This window comes from Leptopilina boulardi, unplaced genomic scaffold (genome assembly GCF_019393585.1).
Source record: "Leptopilina boulardi isolate dan_hultmark-lab unplaced genomic scaffold, ZJU_Lbou_2.1 LbouV2_342, whole genome shotgun sequence".
Classification (NCBI taxonomy): Eukaryota; Metazoa; Arthropoda; class Insecta; order Hymenoptera; family Figitidae; genus Leptopilina; species Leptopilina boulardi.
The window spans coordinates 986,657-1,012,889 of record NW_026137910.1 but is presented as its reverse complement, the minus strand read 5'-3'; the positions used below and the strand labels follow the sequence as shown (position 1 = coordinate 1,012,889).

General features: G+C 26.1%; 5 protein-coding genes across 7 annotated transcripts in view; 4 read left to right on the top strand and 1 right to left on the bottom strand.

The window, feature by feature from the left end:
• Positions 1-26,233, top strand: part of LOC127285951 (ATP-dependent RNA helicase DDX54) — a 98,734-nt gene that overhangs the window by 11,596 nt on the left and 60,905 nt on the right. Inside the window, exons 11-12 of one of the 2 annotated variants that reach the window (XM_051312183.1) lie at positions 15,846-16,053; positions 17,539-18,126. In XM_051312183.1, coding sequence (XP_051168140.1) covers positions 15,846-16,039 — 194 coding nt within the window. In that variant the 3' untranslated portion in view covers positions 16,040-16,053; positions 17,539-18,126. Of the gene's footprint in view, positions 1-15,845; positions 16,054-17,538; positions 18,127-26,233 lie in introns of those variants that run through there. The other variant, XM_051312181.1, reaches the window with a different exon arrangement.
• Positions 754-8,235, top strand: LOC127285955 (uncharacterized). The gene is made up of 4 exons (XM_051312188.1): positions 754-1,035; positions 6,148-6,812; positions 7,567-7,847; positions 7,924-8,235. The coding sequence occupies exons 2-4, from the start codon at positions 6,614-6,616 to the stop codon at positions 7,951-7,953; spliced, it is 510 nt and encodes a 169-aa protein (XP_051168145.1). The 5' UTR covers positions 754-1,035; positions 6,148-6,613; the 3' UTR covers positions 7,954-8,235.
• On the bottom strand, positions 1,357-6,148 carry LOC127285950 (uncharacterized). Of its 2 annotated transcripts, XM_051312179.1 has the most exons (3): positions 5,972-6,148; positions 5,549-5,643; positions 1,357-4,087 (listed from the first exon to the last, which is right to left on the bottom strand). In XM_051312179.1, the coding sequence occupies exon 3, from the start codon at positions 4,053-4,055 to the stop codon at positions 1,446-1,448; it is 2,610 nt and encodes an 869-aa protein (XP_051168136.1). In that variant the 5' UTR covers positions 4,056-4,087; positions 5,549-5,643; positions 5,972-6,148; the 3' UTR covers positions 1,357-1,445. The 2 variants fall into 2 exon arrangements, with proteins under 2 accessions (XP_051168136.1, XP_051168137.1); XM_051312180.1 differs by lacking the exon at positions 5,549-5,643.
• On the top strand, positions 8,748-9,306 carry LOC127285957 (uncharacterized). Its single transcript, XM_051312190.1, has 2 exons — positions 8,748-8,944; positions 9,068-9,306. Exons 1-2 carry the CDS (start codon positions 8,767-8,769, stop codon positions 9,196-9,198), a joined length of 309 nt encoding a protein of 102 aa, XP_051168147.1. The 5' UTR covers positions 8,748-8,766; the 3' UTR covers positions 9,199-9,306.
• LOC127285954 (uncharacterized) lies at positions 9,518-13,387 on the top strand. The gene is made up of 5 exons (XM_051312186.1): positions 9,518-9,746; positions 10,543-10,603; positions 10,649-10,944; positions 12,402-12,618; positions 13,094-13,387. The coding sequence occupies exons 3-5, from the start codon at positions 10,684-10,686 to the stop codon at positions 13,210-13,212; spliced, it is 597 nt and encodes a 198-aa protein (XP_051168143.1). The 5' UTR covers positions 9,518-9,746; positions 10,543-10,603; positions 10,649-10,683; the 3' UTR covers positions 13,213-13,387.

The following is a 26,233-nucleotide window of genomic DNA, read 5'->3' as shown; positions in this document are numbered from 1 at the left end:
TCAAAAAAAAATAAAATAAAAAGAGCAAAATTTAAAAAAAATAAAAATTCTCAAAAAAAAAAAGGAAAATAAAAATGGAAAAATCGCTTTTTATTAATTTTAGTGCAAAATATTTTCTGTCAGTCGAACAAACAGATACTTTTATTTTTTTTGTGTTCAAATTATTGTTTTCAATATTTAATTAGATCTCAAAAAAAAAAAAAGATTTGCAAAATATTTTGAAAAATAAAAATTCCTAAAAAAGACAAAATAAGTATGTAAAACTCGTAAAGCAAAAAATTTTTTGTCGTTTCTAAACCATTTTTTTCAATTATTAGTTCTCAAAAAAAAGGAAAAAATGGAAAAAGAAAGAGAAAAAATTCTCAAAAAAGAAGAAAATAAAAATGGAAAAAATCTTTTTTTTTAGTTGTAAATCAAAACATTTGAGTTGGAAAACAAGTTATTTTGTTTGTGAAAGGAAACGACATATATATTTTTTTTATAAGTTTCTAACCCATGTGAAAGGATTTCCGGAAAATTTCCGGAAGTGGTTTCCGGAAATCTTCCGGAAGTGACTTCCGGAAATTTTCCGGAAAATTGTCGGAATTTTTCTAAATAATTTTTTTTGGAATTGACAGCTTTTGCTTGTTATTTATGGTTAAATTTTTTGAGGAATTTAAATTCATAATTATTTTGAAAATTCAAAGCAATGTTTGAGGTATTTCTTGTCAAATTATATGGAATATGAAGAAAATAATCGTTTTGGAATTTTTACATTTCAGAAATCCTTTGAAATTATCATCTTTTGCTTGATATTTATGGTTAAAATTTTTAAGGAATTCAACTTCATAATTCTTTTAAAAATTCAAAGCAATGTTTGAGGTATTTCTTGTCGAATTATCTGAAATATGAAGAAAATAATAGTTTTGGAATTTCTACATATCAATTTGTGTTCCGGGTCAATATTGTTCAACTAACTTTAATGTCTAAAAATATATTTCTTGTGAGTTTAAGTGTCAATTTTATCGCCAGATCTCCCTTGGTTTATTTCTTAAGGTAAGTCAATATATCTCTTACTTTGTTTATCAATTATAAAATGAAGTCAATTTTTATTCACTTAGAAGATAACCTACGTTTGTCAGAATTTATCTTTAATATATATTTATCATTGAACCGAAGTAAAAATAATTTGTTCTAAAATTCTGTAAATAACTCAACGTGACAGACAATAGGAAATAACGAATTCTTTATTTCTTCTTCTAATATTTACAATCCAATTAAAACACATAAAAATTTTAGTGAATTGGAAATCAGTAAAAGGAATAAAATATTCAAGTAATTAAAATAATTATCTATTATTATAATAATTATAAATTATAAGACAGCAGAAAGATGTCCAATTGCTAATTATATTTTATATTTTAATTAAAAAAATATAGCTTTAAATACCAAAATGATTGGTATGACTATTTTTTCTCCACGTTATTTGGAAATAGACATATGTAATCTTGTACACGTAAAACTTTTGTGAATATTCTCTGAATTGGAATAACATTAGTGCAATACGAATCACGCACATGCTTTATACTTTCATTAAAGTCAAATTCAAGTTCTGTGTTTTTAATTTCTTGGGATTTATCGTTAGAAATTATGAGCTGACGTAATACAGCAAAAAGATTTCCCTCGATCATTAAAAAAAACTTAACAGCACCAAAAGACACTACAACATCTTCTTTCCACTGGACAATAAAATTCGAGCGTTTTTTTTGTCGAGTGTACAGTTCGGAAGTATAAATTTCGTTATTGATTAAGCATCTACTAAAAATAGTTGGTTTGGTCTGATGTAACTGCTCTTTTGTAAGGCGCGTGACGTGAAGAATTACTAGAAGATCACTTTCTTCTATATTATATTTCGTAGATGGTCCATGGGTTCGACACTGAGGTTGTTGATTCTGTCTGATCGGATTCATTAAATATTTTATGTTCTGATAACATTGTATTATTTTAATGGTATTAGATAATTCTACATCAACATTTTTTGTACCATGTGTCATTCGTAATAATTCTCCATTGTGATCCTCGGACGAAAAAGCCGACCAAGCCCAAAGTGGTCCCCATAAACTCACAAACAATGTCATGTGCTTTAATTGATGGACATTATATGAGCATTTGTTGCGACCATATAGACGTTCAAAATCGATTACAAAAATATGTAAAAGAGTGTTTGCAAAATTACGTTCTGTCGGGCTAATTTCATCCTTTAACAGTATATAAATCGCGCGGGAAAGTAGCAAAAAATGATTAAAATGTTCATTACTTAGACGCTTTTTTAACACGATTGGTCCGTAATAGAGGAGAAATGCTCTTAATTCTGAGGCTTTCCACAAATTTAGATCAGACAGTAGTCTTGGTGTACGTGTAACGTCATCAGGTGGTGAAATTGCTTCTAAAATTTTATCAATTTCAATACGCTGATCTTTTCGAAGGTAAAATTCTCTTTCGTGATTAGTTGAACTACACCAAAGCGTTAATAACATGAGCATTACACCCAGCAGAACAGCGTGCATGTAGTCAGGAACGAATCCCTTAGATCTATCGAAATGAGGTATTTGGGTAACAATGGCATCACCTTTGACACCTTTAAAGTGCTTCAAATCTTTATACTTTTCTACAATTTTGGTTTGTTTCTCCATTCTTGCGGCTGTCCGTAGACAAGAATGATCATGGGTTACTGGGAAAATCCAATTTGATCCACTGCCTGTTTCGCAGCTTTCCCCTTTCTCTTCGCAGCATCCACACGAATATTCTCCGTTATACTGTTGTACGTTCTGTGCAGCTGCTCTTGCCGGAGCATCTAAACACGCAACAGGGGCAACAACTTTAGTCACAATTATACGATTTAACACTCTATTAAACCATTGAAATCCATTTGTAAATAGGTTTTTTAAAATCAATACAAACGGTTGCAAATATGAATTCATATCTGGTTTCTTAGAAGATCGATTCGTATAGAAGATTCCGCAAACAAATTGAAAACTTCTTCTGTACTTTGGAGCTATATTGACTATTTGTGCGTAAACTGGCCATATATTACTTTTTCCACTTTTGGACACTTGCAGTCCATCAGTGAACCAAAGTAAAAAGACATCATATTCTCCAGGTATAGCTTCAGTTTTCAATCGACGAAACTCGGTCCCTGATGTAAGATCGTACAGATATTCTGGATTTTGGGTTGCGCATTCGGTTCGATAGTTGTCCAATAAAGTAGAAACATCTCTTACTTCAAAAGCAGTGCGCAGTTGAGATTCTAAGTCAAGCTCTAGAAAGAAACTGTTAACTTTTGTATTATCACAACGAGTACATCTTTCTAATGGATCATCGGACCATTTTCCCAAGTAATAAAAGCATTTGGAACAAATCCTGTGCTTCGTCGCGAAATCTGATTGAGAGCTTGGTAATACCTGATCGATTAAAGATAATAATTTAAATTTTGATCGAGGGATAGTATGATCATTGGGTAGCAATAAATCAATTGTAGACAAAATATCGCTTAAAGCTTTTTTACTCAAACGATTTGTGATGTATGTCTTTAATATTTGATATAATGCATTGCCCCCATTGATTGTTGCTTCTGCATAAATTGGATTATCAAGCCAGTTTGCTCTATTTTCTTCAGTATTATTATTGTCATTGTCATTTGTTACGAATAATAATGATGATGATGACGAGGATGATTCGAAAAGGGGAGACATGAAAACATCAGATTCGTTTGAACTTGATGCATCACCTAATACCACGTTATCTATTTCCATTTCAGAAGAGTCTTGTGTATAATCATCTTCAAGCTGATTGTTTTCAAATTGATCATCCACAAATTGATCGTCTTCAAGTTGATAATCTTCATTTTCAACTATTTCATTTGAACTTAATGAGGAAACATCTGCAACATTAATTTCTGAATCTTCTGAAGAGAGCATGTCATGTTCATTTCTCATTTCATTCGAACTTGATGAGGCAGTATCTGCAATGTCTATTTCTGAATTTTCTGAAGAGAGCACGTCAAATTCATTTTCCATTTTTTGGATTTTTGGACTACCGAATAGGAATTCTGTAAATAATACGATTGTATAGTAGAACTGTGCAATTTTCAAATCGAATCAAATTTTGTTAGATTTTCAGGCACCTTAACTCGAATTTTCGACATCCAGCTAGACTGACTCGGATGTCGAAACATTAACTTGACATTTGCTTTTTTACTTAAATTGATCTGTTTCAAGAGGATTAATAAATTCTATAGATCGTTTATATTTTCAATTGATAATTTCCAGATACGCTTTATGTTTAAATTTATCACATAAATGAGTTATCAAAAATATTAAATTCTTTATACTCTGGATAATTATTATATAAAAAATAATTGAAATAAAAAATAGTTATATATTATTTAAAGGCTACATTTAGTTATTTCTGATAATGTAAATTAACGCCTGTAGTAAAATTATAGCGTCCAGCAAAATATATTGGAACGGGCGTGACAACCTTCCTGAAAAATTATCTACCTTAGATTATACAGGCAAACTAAGATTTAGAAAATAAGGGATGATTTCCTAAAAATAAGTATCTCATTTTACTTAACGAATCAAATGAAATAAGTTTGTTTTGAAACAGTTATATCTTTTTAAAAAAATTATTATGCTAATTGGAACTACTTGAAAAGTAGTACTTGAAAAAGTTTAAAATTACATAAAGAATAATTACAATTCCCAAATATAAAATAAATTTTCAACAAAATTTAACAGATCCTTTATAAGTATAAAATGAAATTATTTTGTAATTCCTAATTTTCATTAAAAACAAATTTAAATGTACTCAATAAAAGAAAAAAAATTTATCGTCGAAATTATCGTAATTTAAAACCTTTGCAAAGATTTTTAAACCAATATGTTTCAGAAAAATAAAAAATAAAAAAAATTTTGACATTTGAAAGATTAATAACTCGAGAAAAATGATTCTAAAATAAGTCGAAAAACGCATCGTAAAAACCAGTAGAAAATAGAAGAAAAATATTTGTAAATATCATAACCTTTATTTGGGGTTATGAACAAAATACGCTTTTTGGAGAAATGAAGAACACAAAAAGCAGATATTTGTACTGGATAAATCTTAATAAATAGAAAATAAAATAGATCTATTTTATGTCCCCCTGTGAGATCTACAATTTAAAAAAATATATATGACTAGCTATTTATTTTTTCTATATATAAACATTACAATTTTATAAATATCACTTTGAAACAAATCTATATCAAGAATTTTATTTTTTATTGCGTTCTAAAAATTTAGAAAAAGTTTTTTTACAAATATAATTTCTTAGAGACATTCTCTGGAGATTTTATTTAAGATTAAATAATCACCAAAATGCGTCATAGAATTAAAATTTCAAAAAAATTCTTTTATCTGAAAGAATGGTTTAGCAAGGTTGGATCTCATATAGGAATTATTCCTCATATTGATAAGAATTTATGTTAAAAGTTGAAGTGAAAAAAAGTAGGGTTTGTGAGAAAATTACCTTTATTTTAGGAAATCATCCTTAATTTTGTTCATTTTCAAGCTTCTCGGAAATTTTAAATGGTAATTTAAAAAAGAGAAGGCCACTTAAAAGATCTAAAAAATAAAATTGGATTATAATAACTAGAAAAAAAATTACAAACGAAACAATTCTTATTAATTGGATTTTTCAAATCTTTCCATTTAAAGTGCAATTGTGAATAATTTCGTTAAAATTAATTTTTATATTTATAAAAAATAAAGAAATACGAAATAAATAAAAAATTATAAAAAATAAATAAAAAAATAAATAATAAATGAATATTGTATAAATATTTTTCATAAAAAATAACATATTTTAGTTACATTAAAATCTACTATAACTTGCAGTTACAGTTACAGTACAACAGAAAAGAATTTTCTTACAATATTTAAGAACTCTTACCACTACAATTTAAAATCCATTAATTTTCGTGTCAAAGGAGTCGATGCGTTTTTAGTGTAATACATCAAAATTGATTTTTGTTAGTCTATTGTTAATCAATTTTTAAACCATTGTTTAGTTAAAAATCCATTATGTCATCTTAAAAGGTCTACATTAATTTTCTTATAAGTTTACAGGTGTTTATTAAAAGTTTGAAGATGTTCACTATTTTGACAGTCATTTTGTGTCGTCTGCTTTGTCCGAAGCCCATCGACAACGATCATAGAGTAAACAAGTTATAAAGGGTGGAAATATCCTACTGAAAGTAGAATGCGACTGCGTTAAGGCCTTTCTTCAATTAGCTCCTAAGGCGTGTTCCACAATGAGCTAAAACGCGACGCTGACGTGACGCACTCCCATTTGATTTAAGCAGCGTCTACAATAAGCGCGTCGGACGTGTACCTAATGAGAGAGAGGGGTACGGAGATATACATCTATACCCCTCTCTCTCATTAGGTACACGTCCAATGCTAAAATCAACGCGTCAGTCACGCAACGCAAAAGTTTAGGTTCCTATTGGAGGAAGGCTTTATCTCTACTCATTTTTATCCGACTTGGTTATGATTATTTTTATTGGTTTTTTAATTGGTTATTTTTAAAGAAATGTCAAACGATGAAGATCAAGAACGAAAATTTTTAGTAGATGCTTTTACTGAGGACGGATGGTTTTATATTATTGATAAAAAGGCGTTATTAATCACTGACGATTCCGAAATTAAGCTGGGAGCTTTAATGCAATTTGAATTCCCTGACAAAAAGGGAGAAATAAAAATTCGAAAAGGAAAAATTATAATGGAATCAGGCAAGTATACATAATATATAGGTATTATATGTTTTTTATTGTTTACTAAATCCAATTTTTTAATTTCAATTTTTTGAAAACCGTTTTTTTCAAAAATTGAGCTTAATAAAAGTAAAAAATATAAATAAAAAGTTAATTTTCTAAAATTTTATATGCTTTTTGAAAAAATCATCAAATAATATCTCGTCACGCGGACTCAATTAAAAAGTTAACTAATTAGATCCCTATTTTGTACGAATCATCTTGATTCTTCACATTATGTTCACGAATGAGTTTCATAAATCTATTATTTTACATTTGCGATTTGGTGTTAAAATAAACAAAGACAGTACAATCTATATTTATGTTTAAATCTTCATTATATGCAAAATATTGAATAAAATATATATGTAGATGTCAGCATGAAAATTTCCCTCTTTGTCCGGTCTAGGTTCCGAGATAATCGCGTTTTTCTAAAAATAGTTCAAATTTTCGTTTTTTTTTATTGACTAAAAACAAATTACGGAGTGTCATACGTTGATTCATGCCTCTGTCATAATTTTTTCCCCATTAGAAACATTTGAAAATTTTTTTTTAAATTTTTATTATAAAAGGAGCCAAGGATAAACTTAAACTTTAAACTCTTTTTTCTCAAAACTAATGTTTTGGCACTTCTAAATTTTGTAGTACTGAATTTACTTTTTTATTAAAATTTTTACAGTATTTAAGATAAAATACCTACATAGTTAAGAAATATATATATATTTTTTTTCAGATTCGAATAAATTTTTAGAAAAAGAAATGAAAAGGAGAATGACTGAAATTGAAAAGAAGAAAATTACAAAAGAAGAAGTGTTAGAACAAGAAAACTTAGAATACGAAAAGGAAAGAATAAAATTTAAAAGGAGGGCAAGGGCGGGGAATGTTGAGATGGCATTTGAACTTCAAAAGGATCTAAACATCCAAAAGAAGGAAAAAGAAAAAGTTATGAACAAAATGTCTAATGCGTTGGGATTAAACAGACACACAAATGAAACTCTGTTAAGTATTAGAAAGGTATTTATTTTATTTTTATTATATTCCTTGTTAAACACACCCAAAGAGTTTTAAATTGTTAATATTCTATATTTAGGACCTGGAAAGACCTGGAAAGTCCGAATAGGGCCGACGAATATCTTCTGTTCACTGATTTTTATTTAAAATATTTATACATAATAAACATTTGCGCACAAAATCTCTTTCGTCTTTATGCTTGCTCTTCTTTAATTTTAAGAGAAAAAATAACCTTTTTCTTAAGAATTATTCAATAATAATCATTGATAAAAAATTAAATTACACGATTTAAAAAGCTGTGAACGATTTTGAATTTTAAGCTTTCATATAAATTTTAAGCGTATAAAATAGTAATCATGTAATTTGAATAAAATTTTTTAAATTAACCTTATGTAATGTGTTTTTACTTATAGGCAACATCATCAATTAACCATTTTTTACAGAAAGTATTGTAATATCACTTTTTTAGAAAAAATCAAAAAAATTTAACAGGAAATTACCGGGAACTTTAATTCATCAAAAAAACTCGCCACTTGCTTCTGCATTAACTTGTTCATGTTCTTTATTCAAAATTCAAAAATTTGGGTACGTGTATAAGTATGTATGTCTCCTTTTTTTGTTCATATTTTTACGCATAAACTTGTACCAAATCATGTACGAGGATTTTCAAAAGGTTGAGGATTTGTAGTAGGGCCGTTTACATCATTCTTAATAAAAATTATAATTTTAATAAATAAAAAATAAAATTTAATTTAAAAATAAAGGTTAATCTAGAATTTAAATTGTAAAGCAAAAGATTATAAATAAATAAAACAAAAGTTTAATTTTTATCTCATTGTATACTCGTTGTTATGACAACATAAAACATTAAAATTTATTCATTCGAGTTATATTTCAAAAGTAATCAAATTTTTCTAAAAACATGAGTGAAGAACAAGTTTTAATTGAAGGGGATGGCTGCTACACAATTCTTTATAAAAGTTCAATAAAATTCAATTCAAAAACGCCGAATTTAAAGGTTGGATCATCAATTGAATACTTATGGCCAGAAGACAGTGCTCAAAAAAAATGTTTTACTGGTACCATAATAGCAATCTCATGTGAGTATATAAACTATATTTTCTTTATTAATTATCTGTAATGTGTTATTAAAAATTTTTTAAATATAAAATAATTTGCCTTAAAAAAATATTAATATACTGATTCTTTTATTTTTCAATAAGCTGATGAAAACGAATTGGCAAAAATACGAGCCGAAAAAAAAAATGCTGCAAGAAGAAGCAAGAAAAGATCAAATGAGAAGAATGAAACAGCAGGTGATGAATCTTCAAGGAAGGTTAGGCACATATATTAATAAAATAAAAATAAAAAAACAAGTCATTAAAATTGTTAGTGAGTGTCTTTAAAATTATTTTTATTTTGTTTTAATATAAAATTTTTTAATAAAAGTATGATACAATTATGTCAGTCACGTATAGAAAATATTTCACTAATACAATTAAACAAACAATTATAATCAAGTTTTCTTATTCTTAACAATTAATTTAGAGATTATAGGGTCGAAATTTCTAAAACTACATTTACAATTAATAATTAATTATTTTTCAACGTAAAATCACTTTCTTTCCTCCTAAAATAAACTTCTTTTAATAATTTGATTACAAAAACTTTTTTGTTAAAGCAAATTGAAATTTATATGTTTGTCAGTCGTGTCACAATGATTATTTATTATAAATATAAATAATTTACTTTGCGAAGACTATAACTTTTTAACCTCTCTTAATCATTATTATACAGAAGCAGCTGTTTTCTATTTCTGCCTCAGGAGTTTTGTTGAAAAAAGTAGATGAGGTTCTAGTTACCAATGATGCGTTAAAAAACAAGTTGTTGGAATTAAAAGACGTTAGTAAATAATTTATGATAGAATTTCTTTTATTTTTAATGTAATTCGTATTTTGGCTAAACATTTTGTTTGTTCCGTAGAGAAAAAAGGTGTACGTGTTTTTATTTTTTTTATAGATATGTTCAAATTTTCAAAATATACACTTTTTAAAAGTTTAGACATTTTCAATAATTTATAATTTTAAAGTATTTTATTTTGAAAAATTTTACGTAAAAAAAACTTCTGTTTTCCTTTGAATGTTACATGTTTAAACAAATTTTTTTAGCTTTTTATTTAAGAAGAATAATATTATTATATTAATTTACAAATTCATTTTTTCATTTGTGTATTTTTTATTTGTTAGCTTTGTTTCTTACTTAAAAGCAATTAAAATATTTAGCATAAGTTTTAGAGTGAGCCTAATAAAACTTCTTATTCAATAATAATATATTTTTAAAGAATACTTTTTTTATCTTTCTTATTTTTTAAACTAAAGAGTTTCTAACTACTAGGACTTTTTACTATTTCACTTTCCACACTATACTTGAAGGTGAGAAAATAAAAGTATAAATAAAACATTTTGATTTAAAAATTAAAAAAAAACGTATTGTTTTGAATGAACAAGTTATTTTTATAAATAAAGTCATCAATACAACAGCAAATCTTTTTAGAAATGTTTCTCATTACTTATGGGTAATAAATAAATTTATAAGTTAAAAAATTTTTAATTTGAACAAAGTTTAAAGTTTGCATATTCCATTTTAAAAATACGTTAAATTCAAAGTAAAGAATTTAAAAAATATTAAATTGGTTTAGATCTTGGAACATCCAAGTCAATGGACAGAAGCTATTGAACATACTGCCGTTGAGCCAGAAGGTAATAATGAAGAAAAAAGGATTAATGCACAAATTTATGAAATAGACCTTCCAGAAACTGGAGTTCCAAACTTGGAATCGATGGCTACTATCCTGCTAAATCCAAACCTGGAATTTCTTCTTGATGATTCACCAATGCGATCAACACTAGACACACAGCCGGTAGAAGTGATAGGAGAACCTTTTCGTTTCACTTATTCGGAACAGACCGTGAACGAAGAAGAAACAGCAGCGAACCAAGATGACAACAGCAATTTGAACACTGTGGAAAACGAGGAGGGAGAGAGACTTCAAACTGGACCAACCAATAATGAAATATTTCAAACTTCAAAAAACGGTGATGTAAGTTTATTTTATTTAGATAAATAAAATCAGACTTCTTGTCAGGTCATTGCTCAAATTTTCAATATTTTCTACAGAAATAGTCATTAAAACATAAAGGACTCCAAAATTGCCAGTAAAATTTCCTTGTACCTATATATCTGTCACAAAACTTAGTATGCCCTTCACACATAAGCGGAATAACCAATTTAAATGAAACATTCCAATATGTGAGATATTAACTCAAGTTAGGTTTACAAAATACATTTGAAAATAATAAATAATAAAATAGATTTCAAAAAATCGGAAACTGAAATTTTTCAATTTGTAACATATTGCTACTAAACTTTCTACTCTCTTAATTTGAATCAGTGAAATTTCACTGATGAAATAGCTAGAATTTAGCGACTGAAGCAATCAGTGATTTTTTCACTGAAATTCAGTTATATTTCACTGAAAATCAGTAAATTCTACTGATTGAAACAGTCAAATCTGCTTTACCGTTCAATGATAAAGCAGATAAATCTCACTGATTTTCAGTGAGATATGACTGAATTTCAGTGAAAAACTCACTGATTGCTTCAGTCGCTAAATTCTACCTATTTTATCAGTGACATTTCACTGATTCAAATTTAGAGAGTATAATTTAATATTGAATGTTGTTAACTCACATTTTATTCAAAATTGGGTATCTCAAAAAGTTCTTTATCTATTTCATTTAAACTTCTTTTGTCAAGTAAAAAATATCAAAAAAATAACTTCTGTTAAAATTTTTTAAATGTTTTTAATAAATAAAGAAAATTAGGCTGAAAAATCACAAAAATTTATGAATTTTAAATATTTTCTCACACCTGGAGCCCATAGTTCTTAACCGATTCGTCTGAAATTCTCCTATAATATCAACTGGGTTAAAATTTCAATATTTAATTAAGGATATTTTAATTCACTCAAAAAATTTTTTAATTTTTGTTTTATTCTTTCTTTATTGACATTTATCTGATTTCTCGTTACTTCTTGACTTGCGGTCACCCTGATGTATTTAAAAAATTTTCTGAGATTCAGAAATATTCTCTGATATTTCCCGGAAAACAGTGTATTTATAATTGTGCTAATATTTACATGTTTTTGCAAATTTCACATATATTCTAGAAGTTCTGTATTGTACACATTTAAAGCGATATTTAAATACAGAATTCCAAAAATTGTCAATTTAAAAAAAATCAAAACTATTTCTAATTTTTAAAAATAATGGTCAAAATTTTAATTTGAAAATAAGATTAGAAAAAATTAAAGACCTATGTGTCACATTATTTTTATAACTCAATGAATAAATTTACTATATTATCCAAAAGTTTCACTATTGGAAGCTATTATGTTTGACCACTAGTTCTACATCCATATTTATGAGTTTTCTGATAAATTATTTTTATTTATAAAAAATTATATAACCAAGAATATATTAAAAATTTTAATTTTAGACAGTTGAATTAATTCAGGGAAGTGAAGTTTACGTCGACAAGGCAACTTTAAAAGCAATCAAATCTAATCGGGGAAATACTCATACATCATTGGCACGATCTCTTCTACTTGCGGTATTTAAAGAAAAAGCTCTGGTAGAGCACAGTTTGAGTGGAAAAGGTCATAAATCGAACAGCCTACCAGCTCTTCCAAAGACTGTAGTTGATACCATTTTGAGTAAAACTAAAATTATTAATTTAATAACATAATATAATAATACAGTAAACTCTCAATAACACAAAGCGCAATTACTCAAATTTTTTGGTAACTCAAAGTAATTCTTGGGTCTTAACCATTCTTTATAGGTAATTTCAATATTTCATAACTCAAATTTTTCGATAACTCAAAATATTTTTGATCTTCCTTTGAGTTTGTTTTATCGAGAGTTGACTGTAATTAAAATGAAACTATTAAAAAATGAATTATTTCATATATAAAAATAACATCGTTTATCAACTTTCTAATAATTCTTGTAAAATATCTGGTACCAGATCATACGTAAGAACATGATCTTGTACGTCTTGTACGAGGATTTTCAGTAGGGCACTCAACTAATTCAATCTAAATTTGAGAACTGTTTGAATAATCGATATTAACTTAATTATTTAATAAAAAAAAGTGAATAAATCCGAAACCATATTTCCTTTTACAGCTTTTGCCCGTGTCACGGCAAAGAAATCAAATTGGAAAGTGCATGATGATGTCCAGGTGAAGGAGAGTCTCCGTAAAAAAATGACTGAATTAAAAAAAAAAAATAATCACGCATGTTAAAATATATAAGAAATTTATTTATGAAACGTTAACAATTTAATTTGAAATTTTAATATTATTTCCAGTATAATATTCATTTGTAATTTTTATATTAATTAGTGATATATTGTTTTATCTGAATTTTTACTTGCAAATATTTACTATTATATAGAGTTAATAATTATTTATGTAACTATCGTTAAATTAATATAAAAAGGATGTTTAAAACGGTAAATTTGATTAATAAAAAGAAAATATACATAATGTATCGAATACTCTAATTACTAATTTAAATTTTTTTTATTTTAACACGTAGCAAACACAACCCCAGCCGAGTTTGTGATTTGTGGAACCTTGTATTCATTTTCATTTACTGTGACATCTAAAGAGTTTAAAAATTAAGAATTTAGATTTTTTTAAATCTTAAAAGCATCATAAATTGTACAATATAATTTGCCATTGATTGTTTGTTATTTTTTACCATAAAAATTAAATGTTATAGCATTATTATAATTTGTTGTTTACAGCAATGCTGCAGAGTATTTATTCTCCTTTATATAATGATGCAATTGAAATTTTTTAAACAACTTGTGTTTAAAAGTGTAAAATTAATGTTTGGGATTAATAAGACTATTTTAATAATGTTAATTATGAACATTAATATTTTTTTAAAATTCAAATTTATAATAATCTGCTTCCTTAATCTTTTTTTAAAATAAAATTTATTTTCATTGTCCTCTTTTAGAAGTTATTTGTCCTACTTTTTATAAACAACGTCTAGTAACACTAACTGATTTCTCTGTGAGTTGTCTAACTGTGACTCAGACCACAATATTTAGAAATTCCTGAGCTATCAGTTTATTCAGATTTTAAAGATTTTTAAATTTCTTTAAAAAATATTCCTCAAAAATCACTTTGAATTTTCAAAATAACAATGAATTCGAATTCCTCGAAAAATTTAACCATAAATAACAGACAAAAGCTGTCAATTCCAAAGAATTTCCGAAAGCAATTGAAAATTTTTCAAAAACGTCCCTTCTGGAAAATTTCCGGAATTCCTTTCACATGGGAATCTTCTTTTATTGGCGAACAATTTATAAAAGGAGTCAACAACTACTTAGGTAATAAAAAAGCGAGCTGGTAATTCCAAGGATGTAGAGTTGAAAAAGATAAGAATGAGAATGAGAAAAGATTCAAGGAAGTATTTATGGATTTCTTTTAAAACTGTTTTCTTACATTTTCTTCTTTTCATTTCATTTCGATAGACAATTTCCAAGTTAATTGCATCGCGGTATTCTTAATTATTGTTCACTGAGCGGCGCTTTTAATTGATTCCCTTTCAGTATTTATATATATGGGAAAATATTTAAATGAAACCCTTTATTTTAAAGTTGAAATGCTTCAATTTTTTTTCATTGAAAAATGTTTATGGAATTTAATTACAGTTTTAATTATGTTTTATTTTTTTTTTTTTTTAATTTTACTTCGTCAAAATTAATTTAAGTCTGATTTTAAAATATTAATTAGTTCAGAAGAAATTTAAATTTGTAATAAAGATCTAAAATCTTTTTATATTGTCGGTAATGTTTACAAGACAAAAAACAAGATTTCACCGGAAAAAATTGGAAACAAAAAAAATTTTTTTTTTTTTTTAAATTCTATTTTTGTTTATATTTTATCTTTATACTCTTATCATTAATATAGTTGTTAAATTCATTTCGAAATGTCATTGTAATGATAATGCAACATTTTGAAAAATTCAATATCTTTATTGCAACTAAAATTGAATTCACACGCGATGTTATTGAAAGAAAATGGACCTTGAAAATATTGACGATATTTGTATATAGGAACTCAAAAATTTGCTCTCCTCTTTTTCTCAATATATACAAAATAAATAAAATATTTTTCGACTAATAAAATTTTTCTTTCAGAAAAGTATTGATTTTTAATTTTTTTTTTATTTATATATTTTTTTAAAAATTTTTATATTTAACTCTAAAAACTGTAATTGATTTCAATTTTCATTTGGAATATTTACAACAACTTTTAGAGTTTTTAATGATTGTTTTTCATTTAAAAAAAAATATATATATATACGGCTTTAAAATGAAAAATTAAATATAGTAAAATATTGAGAAAGTTTATAACACTTTCAAAAGTTCTTATCGTACATGCTGTAAATTGTATCACTTATCAGAAATCTCAATTAGTCTGTAAATATTGATTGTAAAAATACTGATTTATGTATCGCGATTTATAATAGGGATAATAATTAAGAAATCCCCCATTTCTTCTTTTACTTGAAAAATAATGAATGGAGTTTTATTGATTTTTTGTAAAATTGAATCATACATTTTTTCCAATTTTATACTCTATTATTTTAAGAAAATCAAAATAAATTGCTAAGCCAAATGATTTGTTCTCAATTTAATTATTTATTTTCAATTTAATTTATTTCTATTAATATTTTTATTTATTTTTTAGAATTAAAAATTATAATTTTAAACATTCTGTTATGTAAGAATTAATTTAAAAATTAATAATAATAATAATAAAATAAAAATGAGAATTTATAGAATTTGAAATTAAATTTTCAATTCAATTATAAACGATTTGATGAGTAAAATTAATAACTAATTTAATTATTGCAGTGAAAACCGGAGCAAATACACATTGGGCTCGGCATAATCAGAAAATGAAGGATAAGGTCAAGGGCAGAGGTGAACTGAAGAGACCAGAACAAATTTTGAAGGCTCGTAAACTACTCGAGAGAAAACAAAATAGAAATGGCAGGAAAAAGGGAAAAGGCAAGAAGGGTGGTCATAAAAAAGGTGGAAGACGATAAATTTTCAAAAAGAGGTGAGTAAGAAAGAAATAAAATTTTTATATTTATGAAAAATTAAGATTGAAAATCTCGATTATTTTCAATCGTGAGTTGAAATGATTTTTTTTTCTCGTCTGCTTTCACGGAGAATATTATTGTTCTTTTCAATTAATGAAAAAAAAAACTTTTATGATCTATTACTGTCATTAATCTGTGGGACGAGAGAGGAAACTGATAATTTTTTTTTATCAATTTCGAAACACATCATAACAACTCCATCGAATATGAGAAAAGTAATTCTTTTTTTAAAATTCAATTTACAAAAATTAACGAATAAATTATTTTTGATAATTATTATTTTTGAAATATGTTTTTACAATTTTACAATTTTTATATCGATTTTTTTTTTTATTTTACTTTTTTATTTTTAATATTTTCAAAGTATTTTTAATTGCTTTAATATTGAATTATTATTGGAATTATAAATTTAATTAAAAATATTAAAATTTTAATTAATATAATTAAATAATTAAATATACATATATTCAATTATAATTTATTGTGATTTTCAGTTTTTTTTCAATGTAATTAATAACTAATTTTTAAAATTATGTAAATAATGTGCGAATTGAAATGTAAAAAAAAAACTTAAAGTCGATTTTCTCTCGTTGGAAAATAATTATTATTTGAAAATGTCACACGCAAACTGGAAATAATCTAGATTAGATTATATGAATGCTTTAATTGTCCTCTGACGTAGTTTCCTGATTTCACGACTAGGAAAATTTCCTGCAAATCGTGTCAGTCGTTCATTTCAGAATATTCCACTTTTTTTTTTTTTTTTTAAATATCAAGTTCCTTGGGGATTTTGTTGAAGATAATAATAATTGTACCACGCTAATTAATATAGAAATTGAGAGATAATCAAATTACAAAATTAATTGAAGATTATCAATAATGAAAGAGAATCTTACCATTATTAATTATATTATTAGTTATTATAGAAAGTTAATTGATCAAATATCAATGATTTTAATATAAAAAAAATAACTTTTTGATTATTTATCTCTTTATATTTATTTTTGTTCATTTATTATTTTTTTCTATTTGATAATATTGAAATTGAAATACTAATTTTACTTTTTTTTTTTATTGACAACATTGAATTTGAATCAAAAATGCTTGAAAGAAAATTTACAAAATTTGGATTCCACTTATTCTGTAAAATTTGAATTAATAATTAGTTTTTTTTATTTATTTATTATCAAACGAGACAAGTCAATTTTTTTGTCGTATACTTCTCGGTAACAAAAAATAATTTTCTTAATATAATAATTAATATATCTTATTAATTATAATAATTAATTATTTAATTAAAATTTAATAAAAAGTTAATTACATAAGAAAAAAGTTTTGAAAACTAAATTGATATAATAATAATGAAATAATTAATAATGACAAGATAATTATAACGATGACTCGATAAAAAAAAAATTTAGTTTTTTTTTTTTTTTGATCAGAATTGTTGTAGGGCTTTGAAAGAAAATGAGAGTTTGATTACGTCAATGGTCTTTCATAAGAGAGGTGCGAAGACTCTCGTATTATATTTTCAAGAGTGTATCTAGATGTTGATAAAAAGAATAGAATACAATGGATTGATAGTGTTAAGAGGACAAGGTCTTTCGATATTTTGCACAAAGGATCTTTGATATACCCATATATTATAATGTTAGGCTAGGACGATATGATATATATTAATTTGTCGCATTTAATTAAAGGCATATATTTATAATTTACGTTTTTAGATGTTTTTCACATTCTTCTTTTTCTTTCTTTTTTTTTTTTTTTTTTGTTAAATAGACACTTTTATGACTTCATGTCACGAGATTTTCGTAATGCAAGTTCTTTTTAGTCTTCGTTTGAAAAGACGGAATATATAAAGCAAAGTCGTATTTTTTAGCACAACAGCGAAAGTCTTTCAGAATAAACACTTTCACGTTATGAATATAAATAATCTCATAAAGCCTTTTGTATTTTTTTTACAAGTTATTGTTTATTTAATCTTTTGTATGAAAGTCGTTTATTTAAATAATTTTTTTCTCCCAATTTGGCGCCTTTATTTTTGAAAGTGAATATTTAGTTCCGATTTCTGTTGCATACTTTTGGGTAATCTTTATATTTCATTTTTAAAGATTTATAAATAATAGTATTTGCTTTTTGTTAAAACCGTTTTTTAAATAATTTTATAATGAAAAGACCTAATATTAATAAAAAAAAATTAATTATTATTATTTGTATTTTAAAATGATAAAATAGTTAACATTTTTTGTAAAATTACTTTTCATGTGAAAGAAAAATAAATATTCTATTTAGAAAATGTTTTCAAATAATTTCTTCTTTATGAATTTTTAAAAATAATTTTTCCTCAAACATGACTTTTATTTATTGATAATTAAATCATAATATATATAATACTTGCAATCAAATAATCATTAAAGTTAAGCAACAGCTGACGTAATTGATGAAAATAAAAACTGATTTAATAAATAAATTTACATTTTTTTTTGTCAGTGGCATATTTAGAATTTTTTTTTCTTCCTTTTGCGATTTTGTATTTGGTAATTTATTCATTTTTTTTTTTAAATATAAATTCTGATATTTTTGAATATATAGATTTTTTTAAAATATTGATTTGAAATAATATAATAATTTTCATTCAATAAATTATAATTTCTCCTTGAATTTGATTGATAGTTAATTATATTATTCGACATTTCTTTTTTGAGTCTAAATCTTGTTTCCTGATTAAAACCATAATTGGAGATTTGCAATGAAATAATCATTAAAATTAAGCAAATAGTTGTCGTAATTAGTAAAAGTGAAAACTGGTTAAATAATAAATATATAGGAAATGGAATTTCGTTGAATGAAATAAAGAATTGTCGATTGTAAATTGAAAAATACTTTTATGAGCTTTGTATAAGTATAATATATTTTTTCTCATACGTTTTGTTTACTTTGAATATTTACAGCGTGTAAATTGAACTACTGCTCTCTATTTTTATTGCGTAGCCGTTGCGTATGACTGCATTGTAATGAAACTACAGGTGCATAAGTCTATTCTGAGTGTATTTGCAAGAATGAGATTGTATCTTCTGTATACATGAGATATTTGAGAAAGTCGAAATTTCACTATATATATATAATGTGACGTATTCAGGGAATTGTTTTGATTTTTCCGATTTTTCTATAAAACAACACACAATAACAATAACAATTTTTACTTATTCATCTGATTTTCTTTATTTTTAATTTTTTGTTTTTCAAGTAAGTACAGTAAGTACCAAACATAACCTCAAACTAAAAATAGTTTTTTATACAAAAAATGTAACAGAACCATTTCACTTGAAAACGAAATTCGATGTCCTTTTAGTAATCAATAGTGATTATGGTGCTAAATAAGTATATATGTATGTACAAAATATTAATTTGGAATTTTTAATATATCTCCTTTTTTCAATATCGAAAAAAAATTTTTTGAATATTATATAATGAAGCAATACCGTAAATTTTACAATAATATTATTTTTTGTTTTCGAGAAAAAAGCTTTTTTTGAATTTTCTAATCCTCGCTTTTTATCACGTCGAAGTGTTCTATGGTGATTGTAACATAACCTCAAATTAAAAAATGGTTCCAAAAATATTAGAAAAATTAATTTCAATCAATTTTGAAAGATCTAGTTATATGCACATAGAAAAAATAATATTAAATCAAAATCATGTGTTAAATAGTGATTTTGTTTAATATATTGAAGTTTTAATTATTTAATAAAAACAATTTGTATTTGTTTATGATTTTTGAAGAAAATATTTTTAACAATTATGAAGAAAATTACGATTATAAAGAATGTATCAAGGATTGCAACGTTCGGAAGTTGTCGCTCTCGTTATTGAGCAGAAGCTCATTACACTAGCGTAGTAAAAAACCTATTTTGCAGTAAAAAATCATAAAAAACATTTTTGAAGAATGAAAAAATCTCACTTTTCACACATGTTTTTTACTACGCTAGTGTAATGAGCTTCTGTTCAATAACGAGAGTGACAACTTCCGAACGTCGCACGCAGCGATAGCAGACGTTTCACAATAAATAAAATACAAAAAAGTAAATACTTCTTTTAAAAACTTTTCAAAACAAATAAGTATAATTATAATAAAATGAAAAGTACACTGAAATACCTTTTTTTCAAGGTTACGACTTTTGACTTGAAAATATCTTTATTATCAAATAAAATAACATTTATACATAATACAGTTAATGTCTTAAAATATACAAGGACTCTATCTTTACAATATCTGCCTTTAGTAGTCTTATTCTAATAATATTTTATTATAAATTTTAAAGGATGCTAACATATCATATATTATAAAATTTTTTATCAGTAAAAATTTTTAATAAAAACCTGATTAATTAGAAAAGTAATAAATAACCTTAAACTAAAAACTATAAACTATAAACTATTTACAACAATAACAACTTATATACTAAAAATTTACTAGGCCATATTTTAAAATTGTGATTATTGTAATAAATGCTGTATAAGCTTATACTTTATTTTAAAAGGTGCTTCGGTATATTTAAGTTTACCAACATCTTTTAAAATATCTAATTTATTTATTTGATTTTCAAAAAAGCTTTTTGTTAAGTTATATATTTGATCTTTGATCATAGGCACTTTAAGAGTATCATGTAAAATTTTTATATTAGTGCTTAGTTTGGCATTTAAGGACATTCTAAGGCATTTATTTTGAATTTTTTGAATTTTTTTGATATTACTGATACAAGTATTACCCCATATGGGAGCGACGTACAAAGCTATTGGTCTGATTATGATTTTATATGTCATTAATTTATTATGTTGGCTCATTTTACTTTTATGATTCATAATATGATATAAATTATTTAGTGTCATAAAGACTTTAGATCTTATTGAGTTTACATGTTTTGTATAAGATAACTTAGAATCTAAAATTGCGCCTAAATATTTTGCTTGTTTTGTCGGTATTATTTCTTCGTCGTACATTGTTGGATTTATAAATTTATCATCACCGTCATTATGTGAAAAAATTACAAGTTCAGTCTTGTTAGTATTAATTTTAATTTTCCATCTCGCAAAATATTTTTCTAATTCGAAGACATAGTTTTGGAGTCTCTTTAAAGCTATTCTTTTTCTCCTAGACGCAGTATAAACAGCTGTATCATCAGCAAATAACGCAATTTTAACATTGTTACTTTTTGGAATGTCATTGATATAATATAAAAACAATACTGGTCCAAGGATAGATCCTTGTGGTACTCCCGCAGCTATATTCTTTTCTTCCGAGCTTTCATTATTAATTTCTACAATAAATTTTCTATTTTTTAAATAGTTATCTATAATTTTAATCAGGTACAAAGGTATATTATAATTATTTAATTTATAAATAAGTCCTTTGCACCAAACTGTGTCAAAGGCTTTTTCTATATCTAAGAATAGAGCTGCGGTACTATGCTTAATATTAAATTTGGTTGAAATAAAATCTGTGAATCTAGCTAATTGTTGAGCTGTGGAATGATCTTTTCTAAAGCCAAATTGCTCAGGTATAAGTTGTTTATTTTCATTTTCAAAAGTTTTTAATCTATTCAATAAAATTGATTCAAAAGTTTTACTTATTGTGGGAAGCAAGCTAATAGGTCTATAACTTTTAGGATCATTTTTTGGTTTACCTGGCTTATAAATAGGTAAAATTTTGGCTGTTTTCCACACCTCTGGAAAGTAGCTAAATTTTAAGCAGGAATTGAAAATATACGTCAGTTGGACTAGTGCTTTTTTAGGTAAGTATTTTAAAATTATATTTTGAAATCCATCAATACCTGGAGCTTTTTTAGGTTTAAATTTGTTTATTATTTGCTTGATTTCCAAAGGTGTGGTCAACTTAATATCATTAGCATCGAAATTAGAATCTACAATATCATTATATAAACTATGAACATGCTCATTATTTTCCGCAGTTCCCATATTGTCTGTCATTTTATGCACTTGTTCAAAATTATTTGCTATCACTTCAGCTTTTTCTTTATTATTAAAAATTATACTATTCGGGGTTTCTAAGGGTGGGATGGATCTTGAGCTTTTACCTTTTAAAACTTTTATGAATTTCCAGAGTGAATTATTTTTAGTGTCAAGTGACGAGAGTTTATTTTCCCAATTAGTGTTTCTAAAATTTATGATATTTTGTTTAATGCTTCTACACGCTTCATTAATTATTGGTTTTAAGTTTTGATTTCTAGTTTTTTGAAAAATTTTACGAAGATTATTTTTATGTTTTATTTGTTGGATAATTTCATCAGGAAGTTTCTCTTTAAACGATTTACAGGATTTTAATGGTATGGATTCATTAATGGCTTTATTGAGTAATTGATTTAGCTTTGTTATAGTTGAATCTATTTGGGTCACATTTTCAATATTTTGCAGAGTATCTAATTTTAAATCAGTATTAATTATTTGTTTAAATATATTCCAGTTTGCATTTTTATAATCTAGAATTTTTGGAGTTATATTAGATGAAGAAGTTATAGAGGTATCACTAAAAGACATGAAAACTGGTTTATGATCTGAATTCAATTCATTGATGACTTTACTATTTATGGGTATGGGAAAGCCTTTAATGATTGCCATATCAACGATACTGGGCCTTGCTTTGGAATTATGCGGATATAATGTATATTCTTCCGGGAGTGACAACATATACGGATATATTTCTATAAAATCAAAAATTATATTGCCATTACTGCTATTATAGGGACAGTTCCAGCTTACATGTTTGGCATTTAAATCTCCTGCTGCAATTATTTTATTACTAATTTTGAATATTTTTTGGAGATCTGCTATCTCTATTTTTTTTTCGGGGCATATAAAGCGACAATATGGATACCGCCTTCAAGTGTAATGGCATGTGCTTCAATAGTTTTTAAGTTATCAATTTTAATTTCAAGACAATCTATATTATTTTTAACGAAGATAGCCACACCTCCTGAGGCTCTTTTACCTATTCTATTCTTTTTGTAACATTTAAATCCAGAAATTTTATATTTAGATTTATCAGTAAACCAAGTTTCACTAACAATAAAAATATCAACTTTATATTTATCAAGAAATGAAGGTATTTCATGCGACTTATTTTCGATACCACCGGCATTCCAGTGTACAATATTAAGAGAGTTTACATTTATTTTAGGGTGTTTACCCATCTAGTTCAGCTGACATTTCATAAAAAGCTTGGAGTCGTTCTAAATTATTCTTACATACACTAAGTTTATTTTTAAGCTTAATTGCTAATTTGAGTAGCTTACCTAGATCACATAATTTGTTGATATCACTAAAAACATCAAGGATGTCTTGCATTTCAGTTCTTGTAGAGTCTTCTTTCCCTTGAGTTGGTCTTCTTTGTTGTTGGTTTGGAGTGTCATGCCTGTTGTTGTTGTTCCATTCGTAATACTTATAGGTATTCTGATTTACTGCTGGTTCCTGCCTTTTGGGCCTCAGTTGTGGAAAATCTCGTTGTAAATTTCCGTTGAATTGTGCAACTGGAGTTTTGAAGTTGGACGATTGTTGTCTTCTTGTTCTTGTTATGTTAACTTTTTCCAGGTGAGATAAATAAGTTTCACAGCCTGAGAAATTAGCGGGATGATTTCCTTTACAATTGACGCATCTCGCAGGTTCATCTTTGGTTTTTTTGCATTCACTAGTTATATGAGGTAGAAGGCACTTGACACATCTGGGTTTATTAAAACAATTTTTAGTACCATGACCAAAGTTTTGACATTTTCTACACTGGGTAACTTGTCTGTTATTTTTGTATTTTTCCCAAGTTACTCTCATGTAACAAACAGTTTTGATTTTATAAACATCACTAATTTTAACACTTTTGTCTAGCATAACTATGAACAAGGGATTGTAATTTTCAGGATCATTTTTCTGCTTCATTTTCACTACTTCTGCTTTAATTCCTTGTTCCATTAGTGAAGATTGGATATTTTCATCTGCAAAGTATCCCAGTCCTCGGAGAACCATCTTTACAGGCTTGTTTTCCTTTTTCTCAAAAGTGTAGTATGGTATTCCTTTCTTATTTAATAGCTGTTGGATTTTTCCATGATCTTCTTCCGTGTCAGGAAATACTGTTATTTTCGTGGAATCCTTGTTTTTTCGAAATATAGGGTCTCCTGATGTCACTTCATGAATTAGGTTTATAAACAAACCAATATCATCAATTGTAGTTTCAATTATAAAAGATGGTATTTTTGATTTCTTCTTCTTCTCATCTGTGGTTTGTTGATCAACCTTCTTTGATGTATCATTTTTCAATTTGTCAGTTGCGGTGTCTATTTTATGAAAGTCATCTTGGTCCATTTCCTCAGAAGATTCATCAATAAGTGGTTGAAATCGATTACTAATTTTAATAGGATTATTCTCCATATTAGTTCTATCATACGGCTTAAATTTCTTTGGACTTGCGTTATCATAATCTCTAACGAAAAGTCTGTCTGTTTTCGGCATGATTGCAAAAACTTGACACGCGCCACACGCCTTTGTCAAGTACAATGTATGGATGCGAGCCAAACTCCTTCATCCATACATATATCAAAAATATTATTTCGCTGCAGAATAATATTCGTAACAAGAATCAACGATGCTAAGTGCTCAGAGTCTCAAACTCGAATCCCAATCTCATCAATGAAATTTTAATGATCAATCAGGTTACGAAAAATTTAAGCATTCGAGTATATCTGAGGCACGGACGTTGAGGACCTAGAAGGGAGAAAGTGAGAGAAGGGGTAAAATTTCAGAATTTTACCCTTTCCAAGATGTGACTGTCCAATGGCTCAACTCTTTCTCCCACCTAGGTGCTCAACGTCCGTGCCTCAGATATACTCAAATGGTTTTTTTTTCGAAACCTTGAAAAAATTGCTAATTCAGTGTACTTTTCATTTCATTATAATTGTACTTATTTTTTCATATAATTAGTTAAATAAAGTATAGTTACCAAGTGTAATACATTAATTTACCATTTTCATAAAGAAAACGACAAATTTTTATTTTCTACGCAAATGAGAAGTGCGAAAAAATGTGCATGGTTTATTTACATTTCATGTTTGTTTACATTTCACATGTTGGACATACCCTATGGTTACTCCGAAAAGTGATAAAAAAAACTCATAGAATGGCACAGGAATAAATTAGAATATTTTATAAAAATTGCGATTTTTGTCTGAAATTTAATTTTTAATTAAAAAGTTTGCAGTACTGTTTCTCTTGATTCGCTCGCGCAACAACTTTCGAACTCGTCGGAAAATTATTCCTTTCTGTACTCGGTGCGCAATAAACAATAATTTTTAAATATTTTTTTTGCAAATGTTTAATTTAAAAAAAGTGTTAAATTTATTTTCTTTTTATGAAAAATTATTCCTTATAGAAAAAATTGAAAAAAAAGAATCTTTCGTGATATTCAGACTGGAAAGTTTAATTTTTTCTTTTTAAAATCATATATGTAATTTTATATCTAGTGCATAAGGCGTTTGTTGATCGATATATAGGTATAAAGCTAAGTGAATGATTCCCCTACATATATATATAGGATAATATTTAACGACATGCGCGTCTGAAGCCCAATATGTGTTTATAATTCAGTTGAAGCCCAGTCTCTCAATAAACAAGCTGCCACTTCACGAATATTCCATAAAATACAATTTTTCAACTTAAATTTTACTTCTTCAATTAAATTTTAAATTCTTTATTTTTTTCAAATTCTGCTCATAATGAGAAAGTATATATATATATATATATATTAGATTTGTGTTAATTTAAAAAAATCGGATGAACAAAAGTATTATCAACTTCACATTTTCGTGTTTATAAATTTATTAAAATAAAACAATTTTTAATTAAAAAGTTTTCCAGTAAAATATTTCGAAATCATTAAAAGTTCTATTTGGATAAAGATTTAAAATTTCTGACAAAATGATTATTAAATTTTAGGATATGTTGGATAAATTTTTTTCTACTGTCAGAAAATCGTTATACTTATTTTTGTTTAAATGCAATTTTTGATGTTTATTTAAAAATTAAATTGTTTACATTTGCTTCGCAATATTAAAAAAAAAAATTTTATTGCAAGAT